The following is a 27,739-nucleotide window of genomic DNA, read 5'->3' on the forward strand; positions in this document are numbered from 1 at the left end:
TTTAAGTTTGGTGATAAGTTGCAATTCAGCAGCTTCTCTTTCCAGTCTATTTCTGAAATTCCTTTGTAGTAAAACAGCTACTTTGAGATCTTGTATACAATGTCCTGGGAGATTGAAGTGTTCTCCTACTGGTTTCTCTGTCTTGTGATTCCTGATGTCATAAATCAGTCAGAGAAGGGTCCTCGAGCCCCTTGAGAAAACTGATCCCCAAGCCCAGCTTAAAGGTAAAGGGACCCGCAACCATTAGGTCCAGTCGTGACTGACTCTGGGGTTGCGGCGCTCATCTCGCTTTACAGGCCGAGGGAGCCGGCGTACAGCTTCCAGGTCATGTGGCCAGCAGGACTAAGCTATTTCTACCGAAACCAGAGCAGCACACAGAAATGCCGTTTACCTTCCTGCCAGAGCTGTACCTATTTATCTACTTGCAATTTGACGTGCTTTCAAACTGCTAGGTTGGCAGTAAGCCCAGCTTACCCTCCCTCTTTTTCCTGGCCAAAGAGCAGGGCCCCTGTTAAGGAAAAATCTGGGTGCGAGGCTGGGGTGACAAAGACTTTTAAAACTTTCCCACCATATCCCAGAATACAGTTCGTACAGCATCGTTGCTACATCACTGACATGTCACCAAAGGGGAGGGGTTAACCTTGGCAAACATGCCCAGACAAGGCCTTGGTACAAGATTAGCATAAGCAGACATGGCAGGGCAAGACTCAGGTATAAGATGAGCATAGAAAAATATGTCTTAAGTACCCACCACCCAAAAGTACAATAGAAGTTCCTTTGCATGTCTGGAGCGGGAGGCAAGTCAGGTGATGAGATTTGGCTTCCTTTGGCTAACAATGAGCCCTGCAATTGTCACCTCTGAGAACTTCCTGGAGTCCTTTTTCAAGGGGAAAATACCTTTGGAATGGAGGAAACTGGGAAAGGAGATGATTTTATATTATTTTAAAGCTAGGTAACTTCCCTGAGCTGTCAAGTTGAAAGGATACATTCAGGCATAATATTTGTAATATTTAACTTTAAAGATGTGCCCCCCCCCGTAATTTCCGTAACAGCCCCCATTTTCCGAGTAAGAGCTAGGCCTGCATGTCCAAATGATATTTCTCTTGCAGACAGGCAAGCTCCTAGCTGCTCACCCGGAGGGCATGTGGGCAGCACCCTCAAGCCAGCACCATGGATCCAGGGCCTGTCAGGAGCTCAGCCTACACCCGAGTAAGACCCTGGCAGAGAAACATGCCCGAGTGGCATGTTCTCTCCCTCCTGATCGATCGTTCAGGAGCTTAAAAAGCTTTCTTCAGCCCGGACCGATGCCAACCGACACCGGCACACTTACGGATCTGCAGAGTATGCACATCATGCGTAACAGAACTCAGCATTTTGGCTAATCTACTTTATTTACATATAAACACAGACGGAGCACTGCAACATGGCTCCCTCTCTTTCTAGCATCAGACAGCAAAGAGGAAGAACAAAGGACAATAGTCCCACTTCACGGAACACAAACATCCTGTCTCCGTCACTTCCCACTCTGTGGAGTCAAAACATACACTGTCATGTAAAAGACAACAATCCCATGACGGCAGTCATGGAGCAGATATTCTAACAGGGCCACGGCCTGCTTCTCTGGCTGCCGGGCCCTGCAGACCTCGTCTTAATAATGCACGTGTGAATGAGATAACCAGCCTTGGGCTCCGCAGGCGGGCACAAAAAGGGGGTTCGGGCATCAAGGCCCCAAAAACAGACATCAGGCACGGCGCCTTTTATTGGAAACGGTGTGTACAGATGGGGATGGGGGAACAAAGACTCCCGCGTCTCTCCCCCCATCACAACCCTGTGTCCCCTGATGATGCTTCGGGTCAAGTCTGGGTCCCTCTAGGTGATGAGGAGCTGCTGGGAGGCCGGGAGGCCGCAGGATTCTTTATGGGCGTCGAAGAGCTCCTTCAGGGCTGCGACGTAGAGAGCGTGGAAGCTGTTCACCTCATCCTCAGTGGGGCGCGGGCGGAGCGGGACTGGGATAGGCTTCCCCACTGCAGGAAGGAGAAGAAGCATGGGTGGTTGGGGGGTCTGCTCTGCCCCTCGTCCCCACCCCATGGCAGCCAGGGCCTCCCCACCCCGGCAGCTTTGCACCCTGGCCTTGGGTTTCAGGGGTGGCTTAAGTGCAGGAATGGATGGGACCCCAAGGGTCATTTAGCCCAACCCCTTGATTAATGGCCAAGCAACCTCTGCTTAGAAACCTCCAAGGAAGGGGAGAAGGAAGTCGGTGTGTGTGTGCACGCACACACGCAATCGCAGCTCCCTCCGTAGCAAGCCCCATAAAACGAGGCGGCTCGTTTGATTTCTGCATTGCAGAGGGGTTGGGCTAGATGACCCTTGGGGGTCCCATTCAACTCCACAGGTCTCCGATTCAGTTCGAAGAGAGGGCAAAAGGGAGATGCACCAGAACATGGTGTTTTATACAATGCTGAAGAGTTTATGGCTCTTTGCAAGCAGGTTGGTGAGTTGGGGGGATTTTGGGGTGCAGGGCGAAGGCTAAGGAAGGAACGAGGAGCCTTGTGGGTCCTTACCCACCACCGTGAGGGGGGCAGCCATGGGCAGGATCCCCCAGGAGCTGCTGGAGAAGAGGCCCCTCCCGCTGATGAGACAAGGGGCGAAGCCGATCAGCTGCTTGAAACCGAGCTGGAGGCGGCGAACGAAGCTGCCCTCGGGGACCCGGATCAGTCGGTAAATGTCATTCTCCCCAAAGGTGTAAATGGGCACCAGGTCAGCCCTGCGAGGAGGAAGAGGAGGAAGAATTTACTTTCTGTTTTGAGAGAGGGAGAGACAGCATGTCGGTGCGCTCTCCCGGGTCATTGATTTATTTTGGTGCTTTACAATAAATCGCTTCTTAGATTAGAAGGAGCTGCGTATGAGGGTTTCTCTGCATGCCTCTGATTCCTACACACACACTTGCTATCTGTTATACTCTGCTGAAGCCAGGAGGAGCAGAGCGGCGCATCGGAAGAGTGCTGGACGCCAAAGCACTTCAGCTGTTCGCAGTCAAAACAGACATTCAACAGAAAAAGTTATGGCTCATAACTCACAGGTTATGGAGTCAGCCGCCCAGGTGATTTGGCAGGCTCTTGAGAGGGTCCATCACAGAACCACAGCAGGAGCCAAAATCAATGTCACCAAAAGTTTGTTTGAGCTGAGGCTACATCCGGGGGACAGCATCAGAGAACATGTGACAAAAATGGTGGCTGTGTTATACTGACTGAGACAGTTAAATGTGAATTTTCCAGAAGATTTGAATGTTCACATTCTTCTGAGCTTACTAGACAAGAGTTATGACAATTTGTGCCTAACTCTAGAAGCCATGCCCCCTGCCGACCTAACGTTGCAGTTTGTCTCGGGTCGCCTATGCGATGAGGAGGAACATCAGCAGAGAGAGGGGCATGCGCTGGCCCAGGCAGTCCTGCTTCCAAGAGTGGGGGGGGGGGCAGTGAAAGAGGACACCGTGAAGGCTTTTGCTACGAGATTTTATCGTTGTGGCTCGGAAACCCACCTGCGTAAACAGTCCCAAGGAAGCTGCACAGAATGCCTCCAAGGCCATTGCCCCGGGCAACCAGATTAGGGGAACGTCCCGGCATGGGAACACAAGGAAGGGTCCCAGGGGAACTGAGAGAGATGCAATGTCACGTCATTTGGCAGTTTCCATAGCAACAGTGAAGGACAGCGACCAGAGCAACGTACAGTGCTGGGTAATTGACAGCGGAGCCAGTCATCATCTGCTGCCATCTGATGGCCAAATGCAGAACTGCAGAGCTGTTTCCAAAGGAAAAACAGTCACGCTTGCCGATGGTTCCAAGAGACAGCTGACAACTGTTGGCTCTGTTTTTGTTCCTTTTTTTCAGGCTGAACTGGAAGCATTTGTGGTCCTAGGGATGAAATGCTGTCTATTGTCTGTGTCTTCTTTAGTTAGAGATGGGTTTAAGGTTTGCTTTGAGAATAATGCATGCTCTATTTCCAGGGGCGGGACTGGAACACTGAACAACATTCAGTGTTAAATGTCAGGCTATTCTGGAAACATCTCAAGCAGGTAAGGGTAACACTGGGTCGGCACAGGCACAGTGTGCAAATGTTCCCACTCACTATATGTGTCATTATTTGTGGCACAGGAGGATGTCCCACTGCAGTTGGGGATATGTGAGAAAAATACCAGGGTGCACTGAGGGGTGCAAAATGAAGTCATGTGCTAAGTTCCTGGATTGCAGAGCATGCAAGAAGGCAAAGGTAAAAACGAGCAGTTATCCTAGGTCTGACAGCGTAACCAAGAAACCTTTTGAGTTGGTTCATGCAGATATTTTGGGCTTATGCCTTTTTGCAAGTCTGGGTGCGGCTAAATAGGTTTTAACCTTGACAGATGATTACTCCAGAAACAGCTGGGTGATACCTCTGAAGGACAAGGGTGAAGCTGCCACCATGCTGAGGGAGTGGGTCACTGCAGTGGAACTCCAATTCTCACTGAGGGTTTCCAGTTTCCAATCAGACCACAGTGGGGAGTTCACTGCGTTGCAGAATTACTTTCACCAGAAAGGGATACATCACAGGTTGACGGTTCTGCACTCACCACAGGAAAACGGGGTGGCAGAAAGGCGGAACAGAACGCTCCAGGAAGCGGTGGAAGCAATGCTTTTTGACTCAGGCTTACTACAATGCTTCTGGGCGGAAGCTTGGAAAACGGAGAATTTCACTCTGAATCGTTCCTACAACTCTGCTGTAAGGGGGCGCACCCTATTTTCTCTTGCATGGTAAGAAACCAAAGGCACATTTCTTTTGTGTGTTTATGTGTGAGGCTTTGGTTCTTATGCTCAAAGCTAATGCAGGAAGGGTGGCCCCAGGTCCCAGAAAATGATCTTTTGTGGGAATGAGCCAGGGACAAAGGGGTGGAGATTCGCTTATCCAGAGGGCAACCAGTCACAGGTTCTTGTCAGCAGGAGTTCTGAGTTTTGTGAGCAAAGTGAGTGGACAGGCATCCATGGGAATCTTGACATTCTCTCAGAGTTTGCTTGACTCTGCTGAAGAGGGAGAGTTAGTAACTGAACCCGCTGAGGATCAGGTCCCTGACCAGGAGCAGGAGAGGAATGGCCATCTCCAGTTCCTACCAGTCCAGCTAAGTTCAGAAGACGCAGTAAGTCAGAGGGGGAGTCTGCTGAGGACAAGGACACACATGCTGGTCCCAGTACCTCAGGGTGAGAGGGGCATCTGACGTAGTGCCAAGGCGTTCTGCACGCACTACGAAAGGGAAGCCGCCCAAAAGGTTCTCAGTCACTAGTGTGTGGGTTGGTTTGGCTCAATGTGAACCAGAAAGTTTTGAGGAAGTGCAACAGTTGCCTCAGGCAGAAGCCAGGAAATGGCATGAGGCAATGGAGAACGAGTTGAACTCAATGAAGTCTCTAGGTGTGTTCTCCACCACAACACTGCCAGCAGGCAAACAGGCCGTGAGCTGTCATTGGGTTTACAGAATTAAACCCATAGCGACAGGAGCACCACAGTACAAAGCTAGGCTAGTAGCTAGAGGTTTCATTAAGAGAAAAGGGCTGCATTACACTGAAGTGTATGCTCCAACATCTAGGAGTGAAACTACACTTGCTACTAGCAGTTGCTGCCCAGAGGGGTTGCCAGGTACATCATTTTGATGTGGATGTTGCTTATTTGAACTTGGATCTGCAGGAGGATCTGTACATGCTACCTCCTCCAGGGTTCGAGGGCAATAAGCCAGATGTAGTGCGGAAGTTACACAAATCCATCTATGGCCTCAAGCAATCGGCCAGAAACTGGAATTTGTGTCTGAATGAAACTTTGGAAAGTATGAGTTTCCGGAAGAGTCTTGCAGATAGCTGCCTGTACCTGAAGGGATATTGGGAGAAAAGCAATAACAAACCTAGACAGCATCTTAAGAAGCAGAGACATCACCTTGCCAACAAAGGTCCGTATAGATAAAGCCATTATTTTCCCAGTAGTGATGTATGGAAGTGAGAGCTGTACCATAAAGAAGGCTGATCGCCAAAGAATTGATGCTTCCCCCCTTTTTTTAAATGAATATTTATTGGCATTTTCAAGAGACATATAAGAACAAAAACAAAAATAAACAAAAATAATAATAAAAAATACAAAAATACAAAACTTAAAACTTAAAAAAAAATTTAAAACACATAAAATTTCAATTACTTATTTTCTTTTAACTTGTTTCTCAGACCTTCTCACACCTCCCCTTCTTGTATTCCAATTTAAGTTATCAGCTCAGCAAGTCCTTAACTTATTTCTCCACTTTAACTTAGTGAATTATTCTTACATGCTGTTATTTTACTTTCCTTCTTTCTTCCATTTCCTCGATTTATTTTTGCAGACCTTATTTTTATTTAATTTCAAAAACCAGTTTTAACTTATCCAATTTTACACATCAATACTTATACTTCATTACTTATTCTTAAACCTTTTTCCTAAAGTCGACCAAAATTTCCCTTCCACGATTTTCCCAATTTCCATACAAATAGCAAAAAAAAAATTAATACAAAGCAAATTATATTTATATACCCTTTGGATTACCAAACTCCACCCACCATTTTCCCGGTTTCAGTCCCCAACGAATGTCCATCAATCTCTATATACTATTTAGCCTGGAGATCTCATGTCCGAGGCTCTTAAGTCTCTTTCAGTTCCTCTCTGCTGGTCTTTTTGATAGTTTTTAATATTAAACCCCAAAGCTCGAAGAGGCTCCGGCCCAACAGGATCCATGTTTCTTCCAGCCAGACCTCCATATTTAAAAACAAAGCCTGTGGGGTACTCCATCTCTTGTTTCATACTCCTTTCAAGTCCAAATGCCCCCAAAGTTCCAACTTTCGCCTTAAGCAAATTTGTAATTCTCAGGTCTTCAGATCTCCACGTAAGGAGATCTGTCCATTTTTCAGTCTCCAGTTCAGGCCAGGCTTTCCACATCAGATTTTTATTTTCCTTTTTTGTCATCATGTCAGGCCTCAAGTTGTAGCTCTTCTTTAGCGTCTGCAAAATTTCAGTTCCTCCTTCCTTTTCTTCAGGAACAACATATGACCCCTGCTCCATATTGACAAAACTTTCAGTTTCCTCTATTTGTTCAGTTGAATGGGCTTCCTGTTTCAAATCCTTATCAGATTCAACAATGTTATTTACTGTCAAGACTAGAGCTGTAGCATTTATAGCCCAAACATTGAATTGGCCTTGTAACTTTCCCAAGAGTACAAAGGCTCTGTCCAACTCAGCCTGGATTTTCCTTCCTCCAGCCATTCCTGCAATGTCACCAAACCCCTCTAGGGGGATTTTAGTTCCTTAATAATCCTTTCAGCTCAAGTCCAAAAGTCAAGTTATTTTGTATCAGACCTTCCTTATTTTCAACCGATTATAACAAATATAACCAGCAGAAGCAACAGAAACAAAGTTCTCTTTTCCCGTCTTGACAGTTAACTTGACAGCTGTCAAGCTCTTCAGTATTTCATCACCAGGCCCTCTCAAGGGACGCTCCTGGGTCCAGGGGTGTGTGTGAAACTTCAGCTCCCAAAATTAATCTTTTATCCTCCAGTAAAAGTTCTTATAAGGGACACAGGTGGCGCTGTGGGTTAAAGCCTCAGCGCCTAGGACTTGCTGATTGAAAGGTCGGCGGTTCGAATCCCTGCGGCGGGGTGCGCTCCCGCTGCTCGGTCCCAGCGCCTGCCAACCTAGCAGTTTGAAAGCACCTCCGGGTGCAAGTAGATAAATAGGGACCGCTTTCTAGTGGGAAGGTAAACGGTGTTTCCGTGTGCAGCTCTGGCTCGCCAGAGCAGCGATGTCACGCTGGCCACGTGACCCGGAAGTGTCTCCGGACAGCGCTGGCCCCTGGCCTCTTAAGTGAGATGGGCGCACAACCCCAGAGTCTGTCAAGACTGGCCCGTACAGGCAGGGGTACCTTTACCTTTACCTTTAAAAGTTCTTATAATGACAGAACCGTGAAGTTAAAATCTTTTACTAAAAAAAGAAAAATTTCTCTCGACCTTAGCTAACAGGTTCTTTGCTTTAAATTGTTTACTAAGAGGGGGGGGTGTACTTCCTTTTTAACCCTTCCCCGTTCGTTCCTGATCTAAGAAATGTTTCTTTAAAGTTCCAATTTCCGTATTACTCATGGGTTGATGTTTTAAAGTCCGATCTTTCCAAGGAAAAAGTCAGTGCTCTCCGATCATGGCTTGCGGCTTCACTCCGTAGAAAAAGGAAGTACTCTCAGCACCGCGCCGCACCCCGGCGGATGAGATGGTGGGACAGTGTTCTCGAAGCTACAAACATGAGTCTGACCAAACTGTGGGAGGCAGTGGAAGACAGGAGTGCCTGGCATGCTCTGGTCCATGGGGTCACGAAGAGTCGGACATGACTAAACAACAACCTGAAGGGGTCAGGAGAGACACAGTGTTGGTCTTTGTTGATGACACCATACATGTGGCTAAGACTGGTAAACAGGTGCAAGGTTTTGCCAAAGAACTTGAAAAGCATTTTAAACTCAAGAACCTAGGACCGGTAAAGGTGTACCTAGGCGTCCAGGTAGATAGAACTGAGCACAAAAGTTTCTTTCTCAGTCAGAAACGCAAGATTGAGCAGTTGCTTGAGAAGTTCAAGATGGCTGAGTGTGCAGGGGTCAGAACACCCATGGAAACGAGCTATGCGAAAGACAGTCAGCTCGGGGAATGTTCTGAGTTCGAAAACGCTGAGATCTTTCAGTCAGCTCTAGGGAGTTTCCCAATGGAGCAGACCAGACATAGCATTTGCTCCAAATCTGCTCAGCAGGGAAGCTACAAAGCCAGGGTGACTGCCTGGAATGACAACAAGAGAGTGCTGTGGTATCTGCCAAAGATTTCTGCCTCAGATTTCTGCCTCAAACTGTCAGCTGAGGGTGACACACAGCTCACATCCTGGACTGACAGTGATTGGGCAAATCTTGGGGATAGGAAATCAGGGTCTGGGTTGGTAGTGAAGCTTGGAGAATCTGTAGTTGGGTGGAAGTCCCGAAAGCAAAGTCTCATTGCGCTTTCCTCTACAGAAGCTGAATTTGGCGCGTTGTCAGAGCTTTGTAGGGAACTGCAGCTCTACAAGTGTTTGGTCCAAGAGATCTGTGGGGAGTGTTGCTTGCCCATCACCGTTTGGGAAGACAATCAACCCTGTTTGACGTTGGCAGAGTCTGGACAGTTCAAGTCCAGAACTAAACATTTAGACATACGTTTCCAAAATGTATGTCAGAGTGTCCAGACAGGCTTAGTAAAGCTGAAAACGGAGGGAAAATGTAATAAAAAATTACACAGCAAGGAAGGGCAGGGATCTTCAGTCCTCGCAATTGCTCATTGGGGCAAAATCCACTGGGAAGCACAGCCATGCTCACGAGGCCCGAGATATTGCTGACCTGCACCCAACACGCCCCCCAGACCCCCGCTTGCCCCCTTGGTGCCCCTACCCGTGTTGCAGTGCCAGGCGCACGAAGCCCTTCCTCCCGTGAAGGAGGACACGATGCTCTCCGGGGGCGGTGTCCAGCATCTCGGACACCCCCCCCACCACGATGCCCACCGCGTGCCCGGGGGGGCCACTCAGGAGGAAGTCCAGGGACCTTTTGTTGACCGGAACCATCCCTGGAAGTGGGAGAAAGCAAAGGTGCTTGTGGGTGTGAAACATCTCCAGGGGTTCCCTGCTTTGCAGAGGGTTGGACTAGAGGACCCTCGCGATTCGCCTCCAACTCTGAAATTCTGTGAGTCGGTTAAAGGGCAAAAGGGTCACTGGCAAAGGATCTGCGTGTCTGGAAGTGGTTGGAGGAGAGACGGTGGCTAACAGATTGAGATTGAATCCTGACAAGACAGAAGTACTGTTTCGGGGGACGGGAGATGGGCGGGTGTGGGGGGACTCCCTGGTCCTAAATAGGACAACTGTGGCCCCAAAGGACCAGGTGTGCAGCCTGGGAGTCATTTTGGACTCACAGCTGTCCATGGAGGCGCAGGTCAGTTCTGTCTCCAGGGCGGCTTTCTACCAGCTCCATCTGGGACGCAGGATGAGACCCTCCCTGCCCACAGACTGTCTTGCCAGAGTGGTGCATGCTCTGGTTATCTCCCACCAGGACTACTTCAATGTGCTCTATGTGGGGCTACCTTTAAAAGTGACCTGGAAACTACAACTAATGCAGAATGCGGCAGCCAGACTGGTGACTGGGAGACCACATAAAACTGGTCCTGAAAGACCTATATTGGCTCACAGTATTTTTCTGAGCACAATTCAAAGTGTTGGTGCTGACCTTGAAAGCCCTAAACGGCCTCAAAGGCCCAGTAGACCTGAAGGCGCGTCTCCACCTCCATCGTTCAGCCTGGATACTGAGGTCCAGAGCCAAGGGCCTTCTGGCGGTTCCCTCCCTGTAAGAAGTGAGGTTACAGGGAACCAGGCAGAGGGCCTTCTCAGTAGTGGTGCCCACCCTGTGGAACACCCTCCCACCAGATGTCAAAGAGAAAAACAATTAGTGTAGATCACGGTGTATTAGGCGACTGGGCAGCTGCCAATTTGGGGGGGTTGACTTATATGGCCAGTCTTATACGCGGCAGCTTTGCTGGGCAGCAACAGTGGGCGGTGGGATCCACTCCACACCAGGAGGAAGCCCCCCAGCAAAGCCGGCTTAGCATCGCTGGGCAGCTTCCTCCCGGCGCAGAGCCCGCTGCCCGCTGCCGCTGCCCAGCAAACCCATACCCAGGATATAAGACGACCTCTGACTTTTTAGGGAATTTTCCAGGATTAAAAAGTCGTCTTATATGCCAGAATCTAGGGTATCTGACTTTTAGGAGACATCTGAAGGGTGCCCTGTTTAGGGAAGTTTTTAATCGTGTTTTATCGTGTTTTTAATATTCTGTTGGAAGCCACCCAGAGTGGCTGGGAAAACTCAGCCATCATAATTTGCACAAACAAATACCCCTTTTCTTTTGCACAGGAGCAAAAAATAGCAGGAAAAACAGGCATTCTTGCTGGGGAATTCTATTCCCAGGGGTGCTAGAAGGGCATTCCTGAGAGTGGGGTGGTTCCTCCCATTTGATGGGCCAGGCAGGGTTCTTGAAGATGGTCCTTAGGTGAGGGGCCACCCCACTTCTCCACCCCCACCATTCCTTGCCCCGCTGGCCTCACCTATGATCATCAGGTACTCCCGGAAGACGGGTAGGCAAAACAGCCCTGCGAGGGTGGCCAGGCTGGGGCGGAGGCCAGGGAAGGTGCGGGAAAAGCCGGTGGCCTCGGTGCAGAAGGTGGAAAAGGCCCCCGCGCAGCAGATCCCGTGGGGGTGGTAGCCCAGGACATAGTTCCGCGTTGGGGGCAGCTCGTCTGTCTTCACCAGCTGCAAGGCAAGAGGGGCGAGGCCTTTGGCATTTGGACCCCCACCCGAATGTCAGTGCCCAGATTCCATGGCCAGCAGCCTTTGACGGCCGCCACCTCCTCCTTCTCCGTGATCTGGTCTCCGGGGGTTCCAGAGACCCTGCCAGCCCCCTTCTCATACCTTGATGGGGAAATAATCCCGGTGGAGCTCCCAGACTCTCCAGCGACTCACCCAGTCGCTGCGGCGCCCACCTGCGAAGGCAAGAGTCAGAGAACTGTGGGGTTGGAAGGGGACCCCCAGGGGTCATTCAGCCCAACCCCCTGCATTGCAGGAATCACAGCTGAGGAATCCGTGGCAGATGACCACCCGACCTCTGATTAAAAATTCATTTATTTAGTTATGACTTACTGATGCTTAATTTTAGTGTTTATTATTGGATTCCAATGGATTATTGCATATTGCTGAACTTGGTATAAATTATTTTAAAATTATTGTGACCTTTTTTAAAGGATCTGATTGTTACTATTAATACTTGATGTTTTATTATTATTGTGTGTGTGTGTGTTGGAAGCCGCCCAGAGTGGCTGGGGCAGCCCAGCCAGATGGGCAGGGTATAAATAAAATTATAATCAATCAATCAATCAATCAATCATGAGGAGCAAGATGATCCTTGGGGTCCCTTCCAACTCTGATTCTATGTTATATTTTTTTGGGGGGAGGGGGTTATTTTGATTCCTGTCAATTACAGGATTTTGTGTGTGTTTTTATAGCAAAATTTAATAAATAATGATAAATGCATAAATAAATGCAGCTGATTTTCTGCCCTCCGTACAGAGAGAGAGAGAGAGAAATGAAATGCCTTCTGCCGTTGTGTCATTTATTGGAAGCTGTCTTGGAAAATAGACAACAGTAAATAGCAGTGAGGAAAACAGGTTTGGGATGGTCGCACGCTGCCCCAGGGGAAGGGGGTGAGCTGGAGGAGGGGCAGGGCGAGGCAGCAGCTCCAGCTGTGTGGGTTTGGGTGTGGGGCTCAGCACCCTTCTCAGACAAGGAGAGGCGCCTTTCACCTGACCTCCAGGTAGGGTTGGGGGCAGTGTCGGATTTACCTATAAGCTAAACAGGCTATAGTTTAGGGCCCCAGTCCCTTGGGGTCCCCCCAAAAAATTAAAGGAAAAAAACCTGGATGCAGATATCCGAAATATAAGATAAAAAACAAATAAAATTAAACCTACCTACAGCAACAGTGTTTTGTGTTGTGTAGGCTCCTGTGATGTAAGTCATGGGCCCCGCCTGCTAGCCTGTTCCCTTAATTATCCTTGGTTTGCTCATTTCTATATATAGGGTACCTACGATCTGCATCTGGGACGCAGGTGGCGCTGGGGGTTAAACCACAGAGCCTAGGACTTGCCGATCAGAAGGTCGGCGGTTTGAATCCCCACGACAGGGTGAGCTCCCGTTGCTCGGTCCCTGCTCCTGCCAACCTAGCAGTTTGAAAGCACGTCAAAGGGCAAGTAGATAAATAGGTACCGCTCCGGTGGGAAGGTAAACGGCGTTTCTGTGCGCTGCTCTGGTTCACCAGAAGCGGCTTAGTCATGCTGGTCACATGACCCAGAAGCTGTACGCCGGCTCCCTCGGCCAATAAAGTGAGATGAGCGCTGCAACCCCAGAGATGGCCACGACTGGACCTAATGGTCAGGGGTCCCTTGACCTTTACCTTACGATCTGCATGGACTGGTTGCATGGCTTGAGATACCTATGAGGTCCGTCAATTACCATAAAGCATATATTCAACTCAAAAAAACAGCAACAATTTGTTGTGGACAAAGGAGAGCTGGACATATAAAGGGCCACATCACCTTCAGTAGCTTAGGGCCTCATCAAACCCCAATCCGGCCCTGGTTGGGGAGAATCGAACTCACCTCTCAGTGGCGTACCCCAGTCGTAGATCCACCAGGCGAAATACAGGACGCTGATAGGCCAGAAGGAGGTGAAGAGCAGGTAGACCAGGAGAACGAAGATGAAGGGACCTGGCGGGGGGGGGGGAGGGAAGGAGATTCTGTGGAACCTTGTTTTTATGTTGTATGCTGGATATGTGATTGCAAAATTCTGATTTGAAAAACCAAATAAATAAATAAATATTTTTTAATGAAACCAATATCACAATGTGGACATCAAACTGGTTGTGGATGATATATCAATATATCGCCCAACCCTACCCACAAGCAGCGCTGGGATTCAGAGCCCTGCCTGGGACCCCAATTTCACGGGACCCCCGAGGATGTGATCTGAAGCCCCCCTAAACCCAGAAGAACATTTTAGGTTGGAAGGGGCACCCCAGGGTCATCTAGCCCAACCCCCTGCGGTGCTGACTCCCTAGTCCAGACTCACCTGGCCCAAATCTGCTTTGGAAAGAAGAGGGGGGTTAGCTTTTGGGGGAGGGGGTGAAATAAAAAAATTAAGGTCTTTTATATATAATAAATGTTCATAAATGTACAAAGCAAACACGTATATAAATATATAAACCACATGTCTGAAGCTGCACAGGAAAACAGCCCCAAAACCCCCAAACTGACCAAACGATTTCTCTGCAAGGTCGAAGGAAAATGGAAAAGCCTCCCCATTGTCTTTTCCTTCACAAATCCTGTCTTAAGGGTATGTCTGTGTGTGAATAGGGTGAGCCTGTGACCTGGCTCAGGAACTGAGTATTTGCCATTACAAAAGACTGGCCAGGCTCCCCAGGGTATCCAATCAGGTGAGCATTAACAGGTATCCTGCCAGACAGGAGATAAACAACGCACTCAGATTTCTGCTGTAGACCGCCCTTTCTGCGATGTAGGTATGAAGTTTCTGGGGGTGGTCCTGGACTCCAGGGCGGCCAATTTAAAATGTCTATATAAAGGCGGGCACACCTTTGTTCAGGGTCCTCCTCCTCCTCCTGCGTGTGAAGGGGGCACCCTGTTGCAACAGTTCAATAAAGATCAGGCTTACTAGCTGCTTTCCTTCTCAATATTCTCTGCTTGGCCTCTGTTCTTTTCTCCTCCCGATGGAGAACCTGCAAAGGAGTCTCTAAGGGCTCTTGTGTCCCCCATAAGGGAATAAGGGCAGATTTCCTTTTATTACAGGGGCCTGGCCTGCCAGAGGACCTCCCAAGGGCCAAGCTGCCCCTCTTCCCTGAGCACCCCCTGCCCCTCCCTCCCACCTACCCAGCTCCCAACTTACCAAAGAAGAAGGAGGTGAGGACCCACTGGAAGACGCTAAGAGCCTCCAGGTGCTTCTGCAGAGCCATCTTCTGACCCTGGGTCTCAGAAAGAGATCCTGGGGAGAAAATCCACAAGGGGGGAATTGGGGGGGGGATGTGCAGCAGGACTGCAGCCAGGAGGGGCCCCTGCCTTGGCAGAAGGGAGAGCGTGAAGACGCAGGTGTGTTCAGCACAGGTGGCCTCTGACCTGCATCCCAAAGCCCAGCTGCTCCCCTTCAGCCGTGCCCTCAGGAAGGGGGCAGCATGTGGGGCAGGAGGAGGAGGAGGAGGAAAGAGGCTCACTTGTCCAGGAGAAGATGTTGTCTTGCCCGTGGCTGCAATGCACCCGTCTGTCTCTCTGCCACCTGCACTTTGGTAGCCAGGTGAGTTGGCAATAAGATATTTATTAAGATTTTATAAACAGGGGAAAAAATTACAGAATAAAAAAGAGAAAAAAATAAAATACAAAACATACAAATGAAAAATACAAAATACATAAAAAATAGATGATAAGTAGAAAAACACAATTAAAAACAAATCAGTCTTTTAATATCTTAAGGTTCATTTACTTATTTTCCTGACCTCCTCGCGCCTCCCTTTTTTGTATTCCAGTTTACATGGTAATTCAGCAAATCCTTACCCTCATTGTTTTTATCTTAATTTTATATCATAACATGTTAAACTTCATATTTTCATCTAATTATCAATCCATTTTTACAAATTCTTTTAACTTTGTTTCTAAGGCCATCTCTTTTCGATCCTACATCATTTTAACATTCATAAATTTTACAGTGTTTCTGCAGATAGTCTTAAAATTTCTTCCAATCTTCTTCCACCAACTCTTCTCCCTGGTCTCGGATTCTGCCAGTCATTTCCGCCAATCCCATATAGTCTATCACCTTCATCTGCCATTCTTCCAAGGTGGGTAGATCTTGTGTTTTCCAATACTTTGCGATGAGTATTCTTGCTGCTGTTGTAGCATACATAAAGAAAGTTCTATCCTTCTTTGGCACCAATTGGCCGACCATGCCCAGGAGAAAGGCCTCTGGTTTCTTCAGAAAGGTATACTTAAATACCTTTTTCATTTCATTATAGATCATCTCCCAGAAAGTCTTAATCCTTGGGCATGTCCACCAAAGGTGAAAGAATGTACCTTCAGTCTCTCTACATTTCCAACATTTATTATCGGGCAAATGATAGATTTTTGCAAGCTTGACTGGTGTCATGTACCACCTGTATATCATTTTCATAATATTCTCTCTTAAGGCATTACATGCTGTGAATTTCATACCTGTGGTCCACAATTGTTCCCAGTCAGCAAACATTATGTTATGTCCAACATCTTGTGCCCATTTTATCATAACAGATTTAACCGTTTCATCCTGCGTATTCCATTTCAGCAGCAAGTTATACATTCTTGATAATATCTTAGTTTTGGGATCTAACAATTCTGTTTCCAATTTTGATTTTTCCACATGGAAACCAATTTCTTTTGTCCAAGTTATAGGCCTCCCTTATTTGATAATAATGAAGCCAATCTCACACTTTATCCTTTAGTTTCTTAAAACTCTGCAGTTTCAGTTTGTCACCCTCCTGTTCCAAAATCTCCCAATATTTTGGCCATTTGGCCTCCATATTGAGCTTTTTCTGAGCCTTCGCTTCCATCGTTGATAACCACCCTGGGGTTTTATTTTCAAGAAAGTCTTTATATCTTATCCAGACATTAAACAGTGCCCTTCTGACAATATGGTTTTTAAATGCTTTATGACCTTAAACCGTGTCATACCACAGATATGCATGCCACCCAAAAACGTTATTAAAAGCTTCTAGATCCAAAATGTCTGTGTTCTCAAGAAGCAGCCATTCTTTCAACCAGCAAAATGCTGCTGATTCATAATAAAGTTTAAGGTCTGGCAGGGCAAATCCACCTCTATCCTTTGCGTCAGTTAATATTTTAAATTTTATTCTGGGCTTCTTGCCCTGCCACACAAATCTAGAGATATCTCTCTGCCACTTCTTGAAACAGTCCATCTTGTCCAAAATTTGCAATGATTGAAATAAAAATAGCATTCTTGGCAATACATTCATCTTTATAACAGCAATTCTACCAAACAAGGAAAGCTTCAAATTTGACCATATTTCAAGATCCTTTTACACTTCTGACCAACATTTCTCATAGTTATTTTTAAATAAATTTAAGTTCTTAGCAGTCATATTAACCCCCAGGTATTTTACTTTCTTAACCAGTGTTAAACCGTCTCCTTCTGAAACCTCTCTTTCTCAATCGGTGTTAAATTTTTCTCAAGAACCTTAGTCTTTAACTTGTTTAACTTAAATCCTGCCACTTGACCAAATTCCTGAATTAATTCTAGTACTCTTTTAGTACTAGATTCTGGCTCCTGTAATGTCAATACTAAGTCATCTGCGAACGCTTTAAGTTTGTACTGTTTAGCTCCGACCTGAATACCTTTGATCAGATGGTCCCTTCTAATCATGTTTAGCAAAACCTCCAGGACCGAAATAAAAAGCAATGGGGAAATTGGGCTGCCACGTCCCTTTCTCCATCTTAAATTCTTCTGTAACCACGTTGTTAACTATCAATTTGGCCTTTTGTTCTGAGTAAATTGCACCTATACCATTTTCAAAACCTTGACCAACCCCCATCCCCTGAAGATTTTTCTTCATAAAGCTCCAAGAAATATTATCGAAGGCTTTCTCCGCATCAACAAATATCAAGACTGATTGATGTTCACTTGCAGCTTCTCTAAAATGTTAATTATATTTCTCGTGTTGTCAGACAAGTGTCTACCCGGGAGAAAGCCAGCTTGGTCTTTATGTATCTCCTCAACTAAAACTTTTTTCAGCCTTTTAGCCAATATATCAGCAAAAAGTTTGTAATCCACATTAAGCAGGGATATGGGGCGGTAGTTCTTAAGTTGCATTTTTTCAGACTCAGTTTTTGGTAAAAGTGTAATATAAGCTTCCTTCCACGACTCTGGCGCTTTTTTCCCCTCCAAAATTTCATTGCAGACCTCCTTTAGTGGTTGAATTAACCAGTCTTTCAAATATTTATAATATTTTGAGGTTAAACCGTCCGGTCCTGGAGATTTGCCCAACTGCATATTCTGGATGGCACCTTCCACCTCCTGTTCTGTTATTTTATAATTCAACATTAATTTATTTTCCTGAGAGATTTTGTGTAATCCATTTGTTCTTAAAAACTGGTCTATATCAGTCTCTTTCTGTGGCCCTTGTGTGTATAGTTGTTTGAAGTATCTCTGGAAGCACTTTCTAATCTCCACAGGATTCTGTATATTCTTTCCTTCCACTTCCAAATTTGTAATGGTATTAAGTTTTTGTCTTTTTTTCATCTGCCAAGCCAGCAGTTTCCCACATTTATTAGCCGATTCAAATGTCTTTTGTCTCATCTGCTTGATTTTCCATTCCATTCTATTTCCTGATTTATCATTTTCATATATTGTACTTGATACAACTTTATTTCTCTCAGAATCTCTTGCGACTTTTGTTTCACTCTTAATTTCCTCTCTCCTTCTTTTATTTTCTCCAAAATTTTATCTTTTTTCTCATTTTGAGTTCTCTTCTTTATTGCATTCTGTTGAACCAGAAACCCTCTCATAACCGCTTTGCTTGCGTCCCAGATTACTCTTTTTTCAACCGTAGTATTCAAATTTATCTCAAAATAGTCTCTCAAGGTTTTTTGGGCCTTCTTGGTAACTTCTGCATCTCTAAACAAGGTGTCATTCATCCTCCATCTAAAGGAACCAATTGGTGTTAATTTCATCTCCATTCTCACAGCATTATGGTCGGAGCAAGTTTTGGGGCAGATTTCCGCTTTTTGAATTTTAGGAGCCAATCCTCTAGTTATCCAAATTTGGTCAATTCTTGTCCATGTCATTTTGGCTTCAGAAAAGAAAGTTCCCTCTCTACCCAAGGGGTTCTTAGTTCTCCAAGTGTCAATTAAGTCCATGTTGTCAGTCATGTCAAAAAAAGGTTTTGGTAGTCTGCCATCTTTGGTAATTACCTGTCTTTGTGACTTGTCCATATTTGTGGACACCACTCCGTTCATATCTCCCATCATAATGATGTTGCATTCCATGTAGTCCAACAATGTCTCATGCAACTTCTTAAAAAATTCAGATTTCCCCTCATTTGGTGCATAAACTCCTACTATCAAGAATTTCTCTCCTTGAATTTGTATTTCAATTGCCACCAATCTTACTTGATCATCTTTAAAAATAAATTTCGGTGATAGGCTCTCTTTTGCATAAATTACAACTCCTCTCTTTTTAACTTTTCTGACGAAATAAACTCTTGGCCCAATCTTTTATTAATCAGTACTTTCCTATGGAGCCTTATCACATGAGTTTCCTGTAGGCAAATCAAGTCCAATTGTTCCTTTTTCAATAAGTGAAAAATCTTTTTCCTCTTCTCCGGGGAGTTAAAGCCGTGAATATTCCAACTTAATAGTTGCAGAGACATGGTGTAGTTATTTTGCTTCTCCTCCAACTGCTCCAAGTAGTTGTTCTTCGTCTCTCAGTGGTGGCTCTTTCTCTGGTTTATCCAATCCCAAAGGTAGTGATACTAATTCTAGTAATCCTGATTTTAATGCTCTTCTCCTTCAGCTTCTTTTTGTAGATCTTCCTCGTGGTCTCTCAAGAATTTTTCTTTATCTTCCACTGATCTTATTTTGGTTTTATTCCCTTTAAAAGTAAAAGAAAGGCCTTGGGGAAATTCCCACCTGAAAACAATTCTGTTTCTTCTCAGCAGGGCCACCAGATCTCCATAGTTAACCCTAAGATCCAATAAATGTTTCGGAATATCCTTGAAGATCTCTACTCTTGATTCTTGTATCTCCAGGGTCTGCTGGAAATGCAGATTCAGTATTTTGTCTCTCTCTTCTTTCGTTCGGAGGGTAATCAAACAGTCTCTCACCCTGTTCTTTCTCCCTCCTCTTCCAAGTCTAAAGGCACTTACAATCTTGAAGTCTTGCTTAGCATCCAGGCTCCAAAAGTCTGCAAATTCCTGCGTAAGAAAGTCACTTAAACTGTATTTTTCAAGTTCAGGTACTGCCCTGATCCTCAGATTAATCTGTTTTTCCTGAAGTTCAATCATAGACAGGAGCGTCCGGTGGTCCTCAAGTTGTTTACACATCGGTGTAATCTTTTCCTCCACAGCCAAAGCTTTTTCCTGTGCTTCCTCAGCTGCCTTTTGGTTCAAAGTAGATTTTTGCAGCAGTCTTTCAATAGATTCTGTATTTGAATTCACCTTTTGCCCCAAGCTATTAATGCTGGTAGTGTTTTTGGTCAATTTTAGTTGTTTGTTCAGTAACTTGATTACTTAGTTTTTCCAAAGTTTCATAAATTTTGCTGAAGTAAAACTCTCTTCAGATGCCATTCCTTTAGGCCCAGCTTGTACGGGATCCTTCCCTTGTGTTGCAGTTTGTGCTGCAGTTTGTGCAGGGTCTTTTCCTTGTGGTACAGGGGGGCCGGGTGCGGATGCTCTGCGCTGCTGCGATACGCTGGTCTGCGTCAGTCTAACCTTACCCGATCTTGTTGTCTTTTCCTGAGGCAAGTCTGCCATAACACTTTATCTGAGGATCAAGGTCAATCCCACGGCTCGTAGCTTGTTTTGCAGTGGAAATTTCCCTGGCCAGTTAACAGTGGAAAATCCCCAACTAGTTGTAGCAATTTCAATGTTCCTCTAGGGGGACACAGTAACAGTCAATGGAAACAATATAATGTCTTTTCCAATTTTCCAAAGTCCCCCTTCAACAAAATAAGCAACAGTTACAAGTCCAGAGAAGCCCTTCAGAATAAGTATCTCACTTGCAGAGTTAACTGTCAAAAAGTAACATTGTCCATAAACTGTGTGTCTCTCAGTACTGCGGTTTTATTGATCCTGGCAGTCTGTTCCCAAGGATTAAGTGGTGGTCTTTATTGCCTTTACTCTCCTTTTTTTTTTTTTGCAGGCAAAAAATACTTTCTCCTCTTCTCTCCCCTCTCCTGCAATTCAGGGGGGGAATTCTTTTAGTCTGATGTTAGGATTTAAGTCCTTTTAAATACAGCTCTCCAGGTCTTAGCTTAAAGAGTCTTTGCTTTGATCTATATACAGAAAACGGAAGGCGGACTTCCTGTTTACGCCTTCCCGCTTCAGTGCCGAATTAATCCTCCCCCCCCCTTATATCCCCGATCTTAAACTTGACCTACTCACGGGTAGTTGTTTGTTAGCCGAATTGTCACAGGAAAAAGGTCAGCGCTCTCCAGCAACAGCTGTGCAGCTTCACTCCACGGAAAGAGAAGTTGGCTCTCAGCACCACGCCAGACCCCCGTTACGCTCCGGAGCCCCTTGCGGGGTTCCTTCGCAGATTGGGGGGCGCTAATGGTGCCCGCTGAGTCCCACGGTCACAGGCTTCTCCCGCCTGTGATTTTCGAGAGGGTCCCCGCTTCGCCGTAGTGGCAAGACCCAATTTCCGCGGAGTTACTCCCTTGAAGTTAGAGGGAATCCGCCATTACAGGATTTCGTGTGTGTTTTTATAGCAAAATTTAATAAATAATGATAAATACATAAATAAATGCAGCTGATTTTTCTGCCCTCCATACAGAGAGAGAGAGAGAAATGAAATGCCTTCTGCCATTGTGTCATCTATTGGAAGCTGTCTTGGAAAATACCGCATTTTTCGCCCTATAGGGTGCACTTCCCCCCTCCAAAAATGAAGGGGAAATGTGTGTGCGTCCTATGGGGCTAATGCAGGCTTTCGCTGAAGCCTGGAGAGCCCCAGCGCCAGCCCCACAAGCTCAGGGGATAGCAGGGAGGCGCAGCGCGCCATCCCCCTGTCTCCCGACGTGGTTTGGAGGCTGGCGGCGGGCGGAAGGGCGCTTCTCCTCACTGCTGGCCCCACAAGCGCCTGGGGGGGAGATAATTTTTTTCTCTTTATTCCCCCCCCCAAAAAAAAACTAGGTGCGTCCTATGGGCTGGTGCGTCCTATGGGGCAAAAAATACGGTAGATAACAGTAAATAGCAGTGAGGAAAACAGGTTTGGGATGGTCGCACGCTGCCCCAGGGGAAGGGGGTGAGCTGGAGGAGGGGCAGGGCGAGGCAGCAGCTCCAGCTGTGTGGGTCTGGGTGTGGGGCTCAGCACCCTTCTCAGACAAGGAGAGGCGCCTTTCACCTGACCTCTGGGTAGGGCTGGGGGCAGTGTCGGATTTACTTATAAGCTAAACAAGCTCTAGCTTAGGGGCCCACAAAAATTTAAAGGAAAAAAACCTGGATGCACATATCCGAAATATAAGATAAAAAACAAATAAAATAAAACCTACCTACAGCAACAGTGTTTTGTGTTGTGTAGGCTCCTGTGATGTAAGTCATGGGCCCGCCTGCTAGCCTGTTCCCTTAATTACCCTGGTTTGCTCATTTCTATATATAGGGTAACTACGATCTGCATCTGGGACGCAGGTGGCGCTGGGGGTTAAACCACAGAGCCTGGGACTTGCCAATCAGAAGGTCAGCAGTTCGAATCCCCACGACGGGGTGAGCTCCCATTGCTCAGTCCCTGCTCCTGCCCACCAGCAGTTCAAAAGCACGTCAAGGTACTGCTCCAGCAGGAAGGTAAACGGCATTTCCGTTCGCTGCTCTGGTTCACCAGAAGCGGCTTAGTCATGCTGGGAACATGACCCGGAAGCTGTATGCCGGCTCCCTTGGCCAATAAAGCGAGATGAGCGCCGCAACCCCAGAGTCGGCCACGACTGGACCTAAGGATCAGGGGTCCCTTGACCTTTACCTTACGATCTGCATGGACTGGTTGCATGGCTTGAGATACCTATGAGGTCCGTCAATTACCTTATAGCATATATTCAACACAAAAAACAGCAACAATTTGTTGTGGACAAAGGAGAGCTGGACATATAAAGGGCCCCATCACCTTCAGTAGCTTAGGGCCTCATCAAACCCCAATCCGGCCCTGGTTGGGGAGAATCGAACTCACCTCTCAGTGGCGTATACCAGTCGTAGATGCACCAGGCGAAATACAGGACGCTGATAGGCCAGAAGGAGGTGAAGAGCAGGTAGACCAGGAGAATGGAGAAGAAGGGACCTGGGAGGGGGGGAGGGAAGGAGATTCTGTGGAATCTTGTTTTATGTTGTATGCTGGATATGTGATTGCAAAATTCTGCGGTGCTGACTCCCTAGTCCAGACTCACCTGGCCCAAAGCTGCTTTGGAAAGAAGAGGGGGGTTGGCTTTTGGGGGAGGGGGGTGAAATAAAAAATTAAGGTCTTATATATATATAATAAATGTTCATAAATGTACCAAGCAAACACGTACATAAATATATAAACCACATGTCTGAAGCTGCACAGGAAAACAGCCCTGAAACCATTTTGACCCCCAAACTGACTAAACGATTTCTCTGCAAGGTCGAAGGAAAATGGAAAAGCCTCCCCATTGTCTTTTCCTTCACAAATCCTGTCTTAAGGGTATGTCTGTGTGTGAATAGGGTGAGCCTGTGACTTGGCTCAGGAACTGAGTATTTGTCATTATAAAAGACTGGCCAGGCTCCCCAGGGTATCCAATCAAATGAGCGTTAACAGGTGACCTGCCAGACAGGAGGTAAACAAGGCACTCAGATTTCTGCTGTAGACCGCCCTTTCTGCGATGTAGGCATGATGTATCTGGGGGGTGGTCTTGAGCTACACCCCTTCTGTGATGTAGGTATGAAGTTTCTGGGGGTGGTCCTGGACTCCAGGGCAGCCAATTTAAAATGTCTATATAAAGGCGAGCAATGCAAAGAAATAGAGGAAAGCAATAGAATGGGAAGAACCAGAGATCTGTTCAAGAAAATTGGAGATATGAAAGGAACATTTCGTACAAAGATTTCCATAATAAAGGACAAAAGTGGAAAGGACCTAACAGAAGCAGAAGACATCAAGAAGAGGTGGCAAGAATACACAGAGGAATTATACCAGAAAGAAATGGATGTCCTGTATACCCCAGGTAGTGTGGTTGCTGACCTTGAGCCAGACATCCTGGAGAGTGAAGTCAAATGGTCCTTAGAAAGCACTGCTAATAACAAGGCCAGTGGAAGTGACGGTATTCCAGCTGAACTATTTAAAATTTTAAAAGATGATGCTGTTAAGGTGCTACACTCAATATACCAGCAAGTTTGGAAAACTCAGCAGTGGCCAGAAGATTGGAGAAGATCAGTCTACATCCCAATCCCAAAGAAGGGCAGTGCCAAAGAATGCTCCAACTACCACACAATTGCACTCATTTCACACGCTAGCAAGGTTATGCTTAAAATTCTACAAGGAAGGCTCAAGCAGTATGTGGACCGAGAAATCCCAGAAGTGCAAGCTGGATTTAGAAGAGGCAGAGGAACCAGAGACCAAATTGCAAACATGTGCTGGATTATGGAGAAAGCTAGAGAGTTCCAGAAAGACATCTACTTCTGCTTCATTGACTATGCAAAAGCCTTTGACTGTGTCGACCACAGCAAACTATGGCAAGTTCTTAAAGAAATGGGAGTGCCAGATCACCTCATCTGTCTCCTGAGAAATCTCTATGTGGGACAAGAAGCTACAGTTAGAACTGGATATGGAACAACTGATTGGTTCAAAATTGGGAAAGGAGTACGACAAGGCTGTATTTTGTCTCCCTGCTTATTTAACCTATATGCAGAATTCATCATGCGAAAGGCTGGGCTGGATGAATCCCAAACTGGAATTAAGATTGCCGGAAGAAATATCAACAACCTCAGATATGCAGATGACACAACCTTGATGGCAGAAAGTGAGGAGGAATTAAAGAACCTTTTAATGAGGGTGAAAGAGGTGAGCGCAAAATATGGCCTGAAGCTCAACATCAAAAAACCGAAGATCAATGCCACTGGTCCCATCACCTCCTGGCAAATAGAAGGGGAAGAAATGGAGGCAATGAGAGATTTTACTTTCTTGGGCTCAATGATCACTGCAGATGGTGACAGCAGCCACGAAATTAAAAGACGCCTGCTTCTTGGGAGAAGGGCAATGACAGGCCTAGACAGCATCTTGAGAAGTAGAGACATCACCTTGCCAACAAAGGTTCGTATAGTTAAAGCTCTGGTTTTCCCAGTAGTGATGTATGGAAGTGAGAGCTGGACCATCATGAAGGCTGATCGCCAAAGAATTGATGCTTTTGAATTATGGTGCTGGAGGAGACTCTTGAGAGTCCCATGGACTGCAAGAAGATCAAACCTCTCCATACTGAAGGAAATCAACCCTGAGTGCTCACTGGAAGGACAGATTGTGAAGCTGAGGCTCCAGTACTTTGGCCACCTCATGAGAAGAGAAGACTCCCTGGAAAAGACCCTGATGTTGGGAAAGATGGAGGGCACAAGGAGAAGGGGACGACGGAGGACGAGATGGTTGGATAGTGTTTTCGAGGCTACCAGCATGAGTTTGACCAAACTGCGGGAGGCAGTAGAGGACAGAGGTGCCTGGCGTTCTCTGGTCCATGGGGTCACGAAGAGTCGGACACGACTAAACGACCAAACAACAACAACAACATATAAAGGCGGGCACACCTTGGTTTGGGGTCCTCCTCCTTTCCTCCTCCTTTCCTGCGTGAGAGGGGAGCAGCCTGTTGCAACAGTTCAATAAAGATCAGACTAGCTGCTTTGCTTCTCAATATTCTCTGCTTGGCCTCTGTTATTTCCTCCGACTGATGGAGAACCTGCAAAGGACTCTCTAAGGGCTCTTGTGTCCCCCATAAGGGAATAAGGGCAGATTTCCTTTTATTCCAGGGGCCTGGCCTGCCAGAGGACCTCCCAAGGCCCATGGCCCCAGGAAGAGGGGGAGGCCAAGCTGCCCCTCTTCCCTGAGTACCCCCTGCCCCTCCCTCCCACCCACCCAGATCCCAACTTACCAAAGAAGAAGAAGGTGAGGACCCACTGGAAGACGCTAAGAGCCTCCAGGTGCTTCTGCAGAGCCATCTTCTGACCCTGGGTCTCAGAAAGAGATCCTGGGGAGAAAATCCACAAGGGGGGGAATTGGGGGGGATCTGCATCAGGACTCCAGCCAGGAGGGGCCCCTGCCTTGGCAGAAGGGAGAATATGAAGACGCAGGTGTGTTCAGCACAGGTGGCCTCTGACCTGCATCCCAAAGCCCAGCTGCTCCCCTTCAGCCGTGCCCTCAGGAAGGGGGCAGCATGTGGGGCAGGAGGAGGAGGAGGAGGAAAGAGGCTCACTTGTCCAGGAGAAGATGTTGTCTTGCCCGTGGCTGCAATGCACCCGTCTGTCTCTCTGCCACCTGCACTTTGGTAGCCAGGTGAGTTGGCAATAAGGATGCCGCTGTCACCCAGGTGAGGCAAAGGGGACCTGGCTGAGCTCTCCTCCTCCTCCGAAAGGAGACAAGGCATGTCAGATTCGTTTCTTTTGACTCCCAGTCCTGCCTGGCACCTGCCTTGCTGGCCCTCGGCTCCCTCCCCTTGGCCCTCATCCCAGGGCCGCCCCACCCTCTTGGCCCACAAGACAAAGGTTGGGTTGCCAGGATCCATTGCCCCATCTGCCCGCCTCCCTTCTCCAAACCACAAAGAATGTAGGAAGCTGCAGGGCAGCCTCTCTGCAAATTATCATTTATATATCCCAATACTTTCCTCCAGAAATCTGTAAGCATCAGACATTGCATAAGGAGACGCTTCAAAGAGGCTTATTCTTGTTTTGGCACCTCCAGCAACACGTCCTTGTAGATCATCCCTTTCTATACTGATGTATCGGAGCCCAATATTATTTTTCGTTGTATAAGACGTAGTTTATAATCTAATGGCGCATCCAATGAAAACATGAACACCCACAATTAAAATTCACAACTAAACATCAGAAGCCTGGAGGGCCTTCGAAATTCTGGGACTGCCCCTGGAAAATCAAGACACTTGGAGGGTATGGCAGGAAACTCTTAATCTCAAGGTCGCGGGTTCGAGCCCATGCTGGGCCAAAGGTTCCTCTTTTTCATTTTCAATTTTACAAAGAATCAAAATACAAACATCATATTTCTTTGACTCCCCACCCCCTTTGTGGATCCTTAGGTTACAATTTTTGTTCTGCATCTCCTCCCTGACTCCAGTTATTATAAGTCCTCACTCCAATCCATGATTCAAATTTTTACTACACGTTTTCTGTCAAACCTACGAGGGATTGTTGTTGTTTACAATAATTTTGACCAAATGCATTTTAAACTCTCCCCATTCTTTATTGAAATTTCATTCTTCCTGGCTCCCGATTCTTCCGACGAATCCTGCATTGCGGGGGTTGGGGTGGGGGGTGGACTAGATGACCCCCCGGGTTCCCTTCCAGCTCTACAATCCTATCAGTGTTTTTAAGTTGCCCATATATACAATAATAGAATAGCAGAGCTGGAAGGGGAGGGTCATTAGTCTACCCCCCCCCCGGTGCAATGCAGGAATATTTGGCCCAGCGTGGGGCCGAACCCATAACCCAGGAATGGGGAGGTGGGTTGGCTGGGGGTGGGGAGAGAGAGGAAAAAGACCCAGCCAGGAAGAGCAGGGTTTTTAAGGAAGGGGGGGGAGGAGAGGGGGAAGACTGAATTCCACTTACCGTATTTTTCGCTCCATAAGACGCACTTTTTTCTTCCTAAAAAGTAAGGGGAAATGTCTGTGCATCTTACGGAGCGAATGCGTCGTCCCTGGAGCCAAATTGCCCAGGGGAAAAAGCAGATCATGCTTCTTTTTTTGAAAGAGGGAAGGGGGTGTTGAAACAAATCCTCTGATCGGCAAGTGATCGGAAGCGAGATAAGGGAGGCTAGCAGAGGCTGCCTGGGAGGGGGGGAGGTAAAAGCCCATGGATAATCAGGAATTTTAGCATTGGGTCACCCCAAATTCACCACCAGATCATATAGCATGTCCATGGCTACAGCCTGCACCAAATAAATCACGCACCCACTGTTTTGTGGGACCGCAATGGCGCAAAAACGTGGTTACAAAGCACAGTTCCACATGGATCCTCAGGGTTTTTGCATTGGGTTGTAGCCTTTGAGGCCTTTCCCACGGGTCGGGTGTGCATTGCTCCTGTCAGCGAGCCAAGAAAGTTGCCAGAAGGCTGGTCAGCTGGATTCGCTGCTGGCGGCTAGGTCATCT

At 46.9% G+C, this 27,739-nt stretch overlaps 2 protein-coding genes and 1 long non-coding RNA gene across 7 annotated transcripts in view; 1 reads left to right on the forward strand and 2 right to left on the reverse strand.

Moving 5' to 3' along the window:
- The window catches only part of LOC309355774 (2-acylglycerol O-acyltransferase 3-like), a 65,741-nt gene that overhangs the window by 14,320 nt on the left and 23,682 nt on the right, over positions 1-27,739 (reverse strand). The gene's annotated exons all lie outside the window — the stretch shown is intronic.
- LOC309355904 overlaps positions 1-27,739 on the forward strand; it is an 80,397-nt gene that overhangs the window by 12,668 nt on the left and 39,990 nt on the right. The window lies entirely within an intron of this gene.
- Positions 1,742-26,002, reverse strand: LOC309355812 (2-acylglycerol O-acyltransferase 3-like). 3 transcript variants are annotated; one of them, XM_081886988.1, is made up of 8 exons: positions 25,835-26,002; positions 25,514-25,609; positions 22,600-22,707; positions 11,540-11,610; positions 11,176-11,380; positions 9,479-9,650; positions 2,566-2,764; positions 1,742-2,024 (listed from the first exon to the last, which is right to left on the reverse strand). In XM_081886988.1, the coding sequence occupies exons 2-8, from the start codon at positions 25,578-25,580 to the stop codon at positions 1,971-1,973; spliced, it is 876 nt and encodes a 291-aa protein (XP_081743114.1). In that variant the 5' UTR covers positions 25,581-25,609; positions 25,835-26,002; the 3' UTR covers positions 1,742-1,970. The 3 variants fall into 3 exon arrangements, with proteins under 3 accessions (XP_081743114.1, XP_081743112.1, XP_081743113.1); XM_081886986.1 differs by having other exon boundaries at positions 2,562-2,764; positions 25,835-26,000; XM_081886987.1 differs by lacking the exons at positions 22,600-22,707; positions 25,514-25,609; positions 25,835-26,002 and adding exons at positions 13,279-13,386; positions 14,579-14,674; positions 14,901-14,978 and having other exon boundaries at positions 2,562-2,764.

The sequence above is a fragment of the Podarcis melisellensis genome, assembly GCF_964234715.1.
Source record: "Podarcis melisellensis genome assembly, chromosome: 13".
NCBI classification, from domain to species: domain Eukaryota; kingdom Metazoa; phylum Chordata; class Lepidosauria; order Squamata; family Lacertidae; genus Podarcis; species Podarcis melisellensis.

Coding starts and splice junctions, on each gene's coding strand:
- LOC309355812 (XM_081886986.1), bottom strand. CDS start 25,580: ATGGCTCTGCAGAAGCACCTGGAGGCTCTTAGCGTCTTCCAGTGGGTC. Junction 11,381..11,539: donor GGGATTATTTCCCCATCAAG/GTATGAGAAGGG, acceptor CTTGCCTTGCAG/CTGGTGAAGACAGACGAGCT. Junction 9,651..11,175: donor GGAGTACCTGATGATCATAG/GTGAGGCCAGCG, acceptor TCCCACTTCCAG/GGATGGTTCCGGTCAACAAA.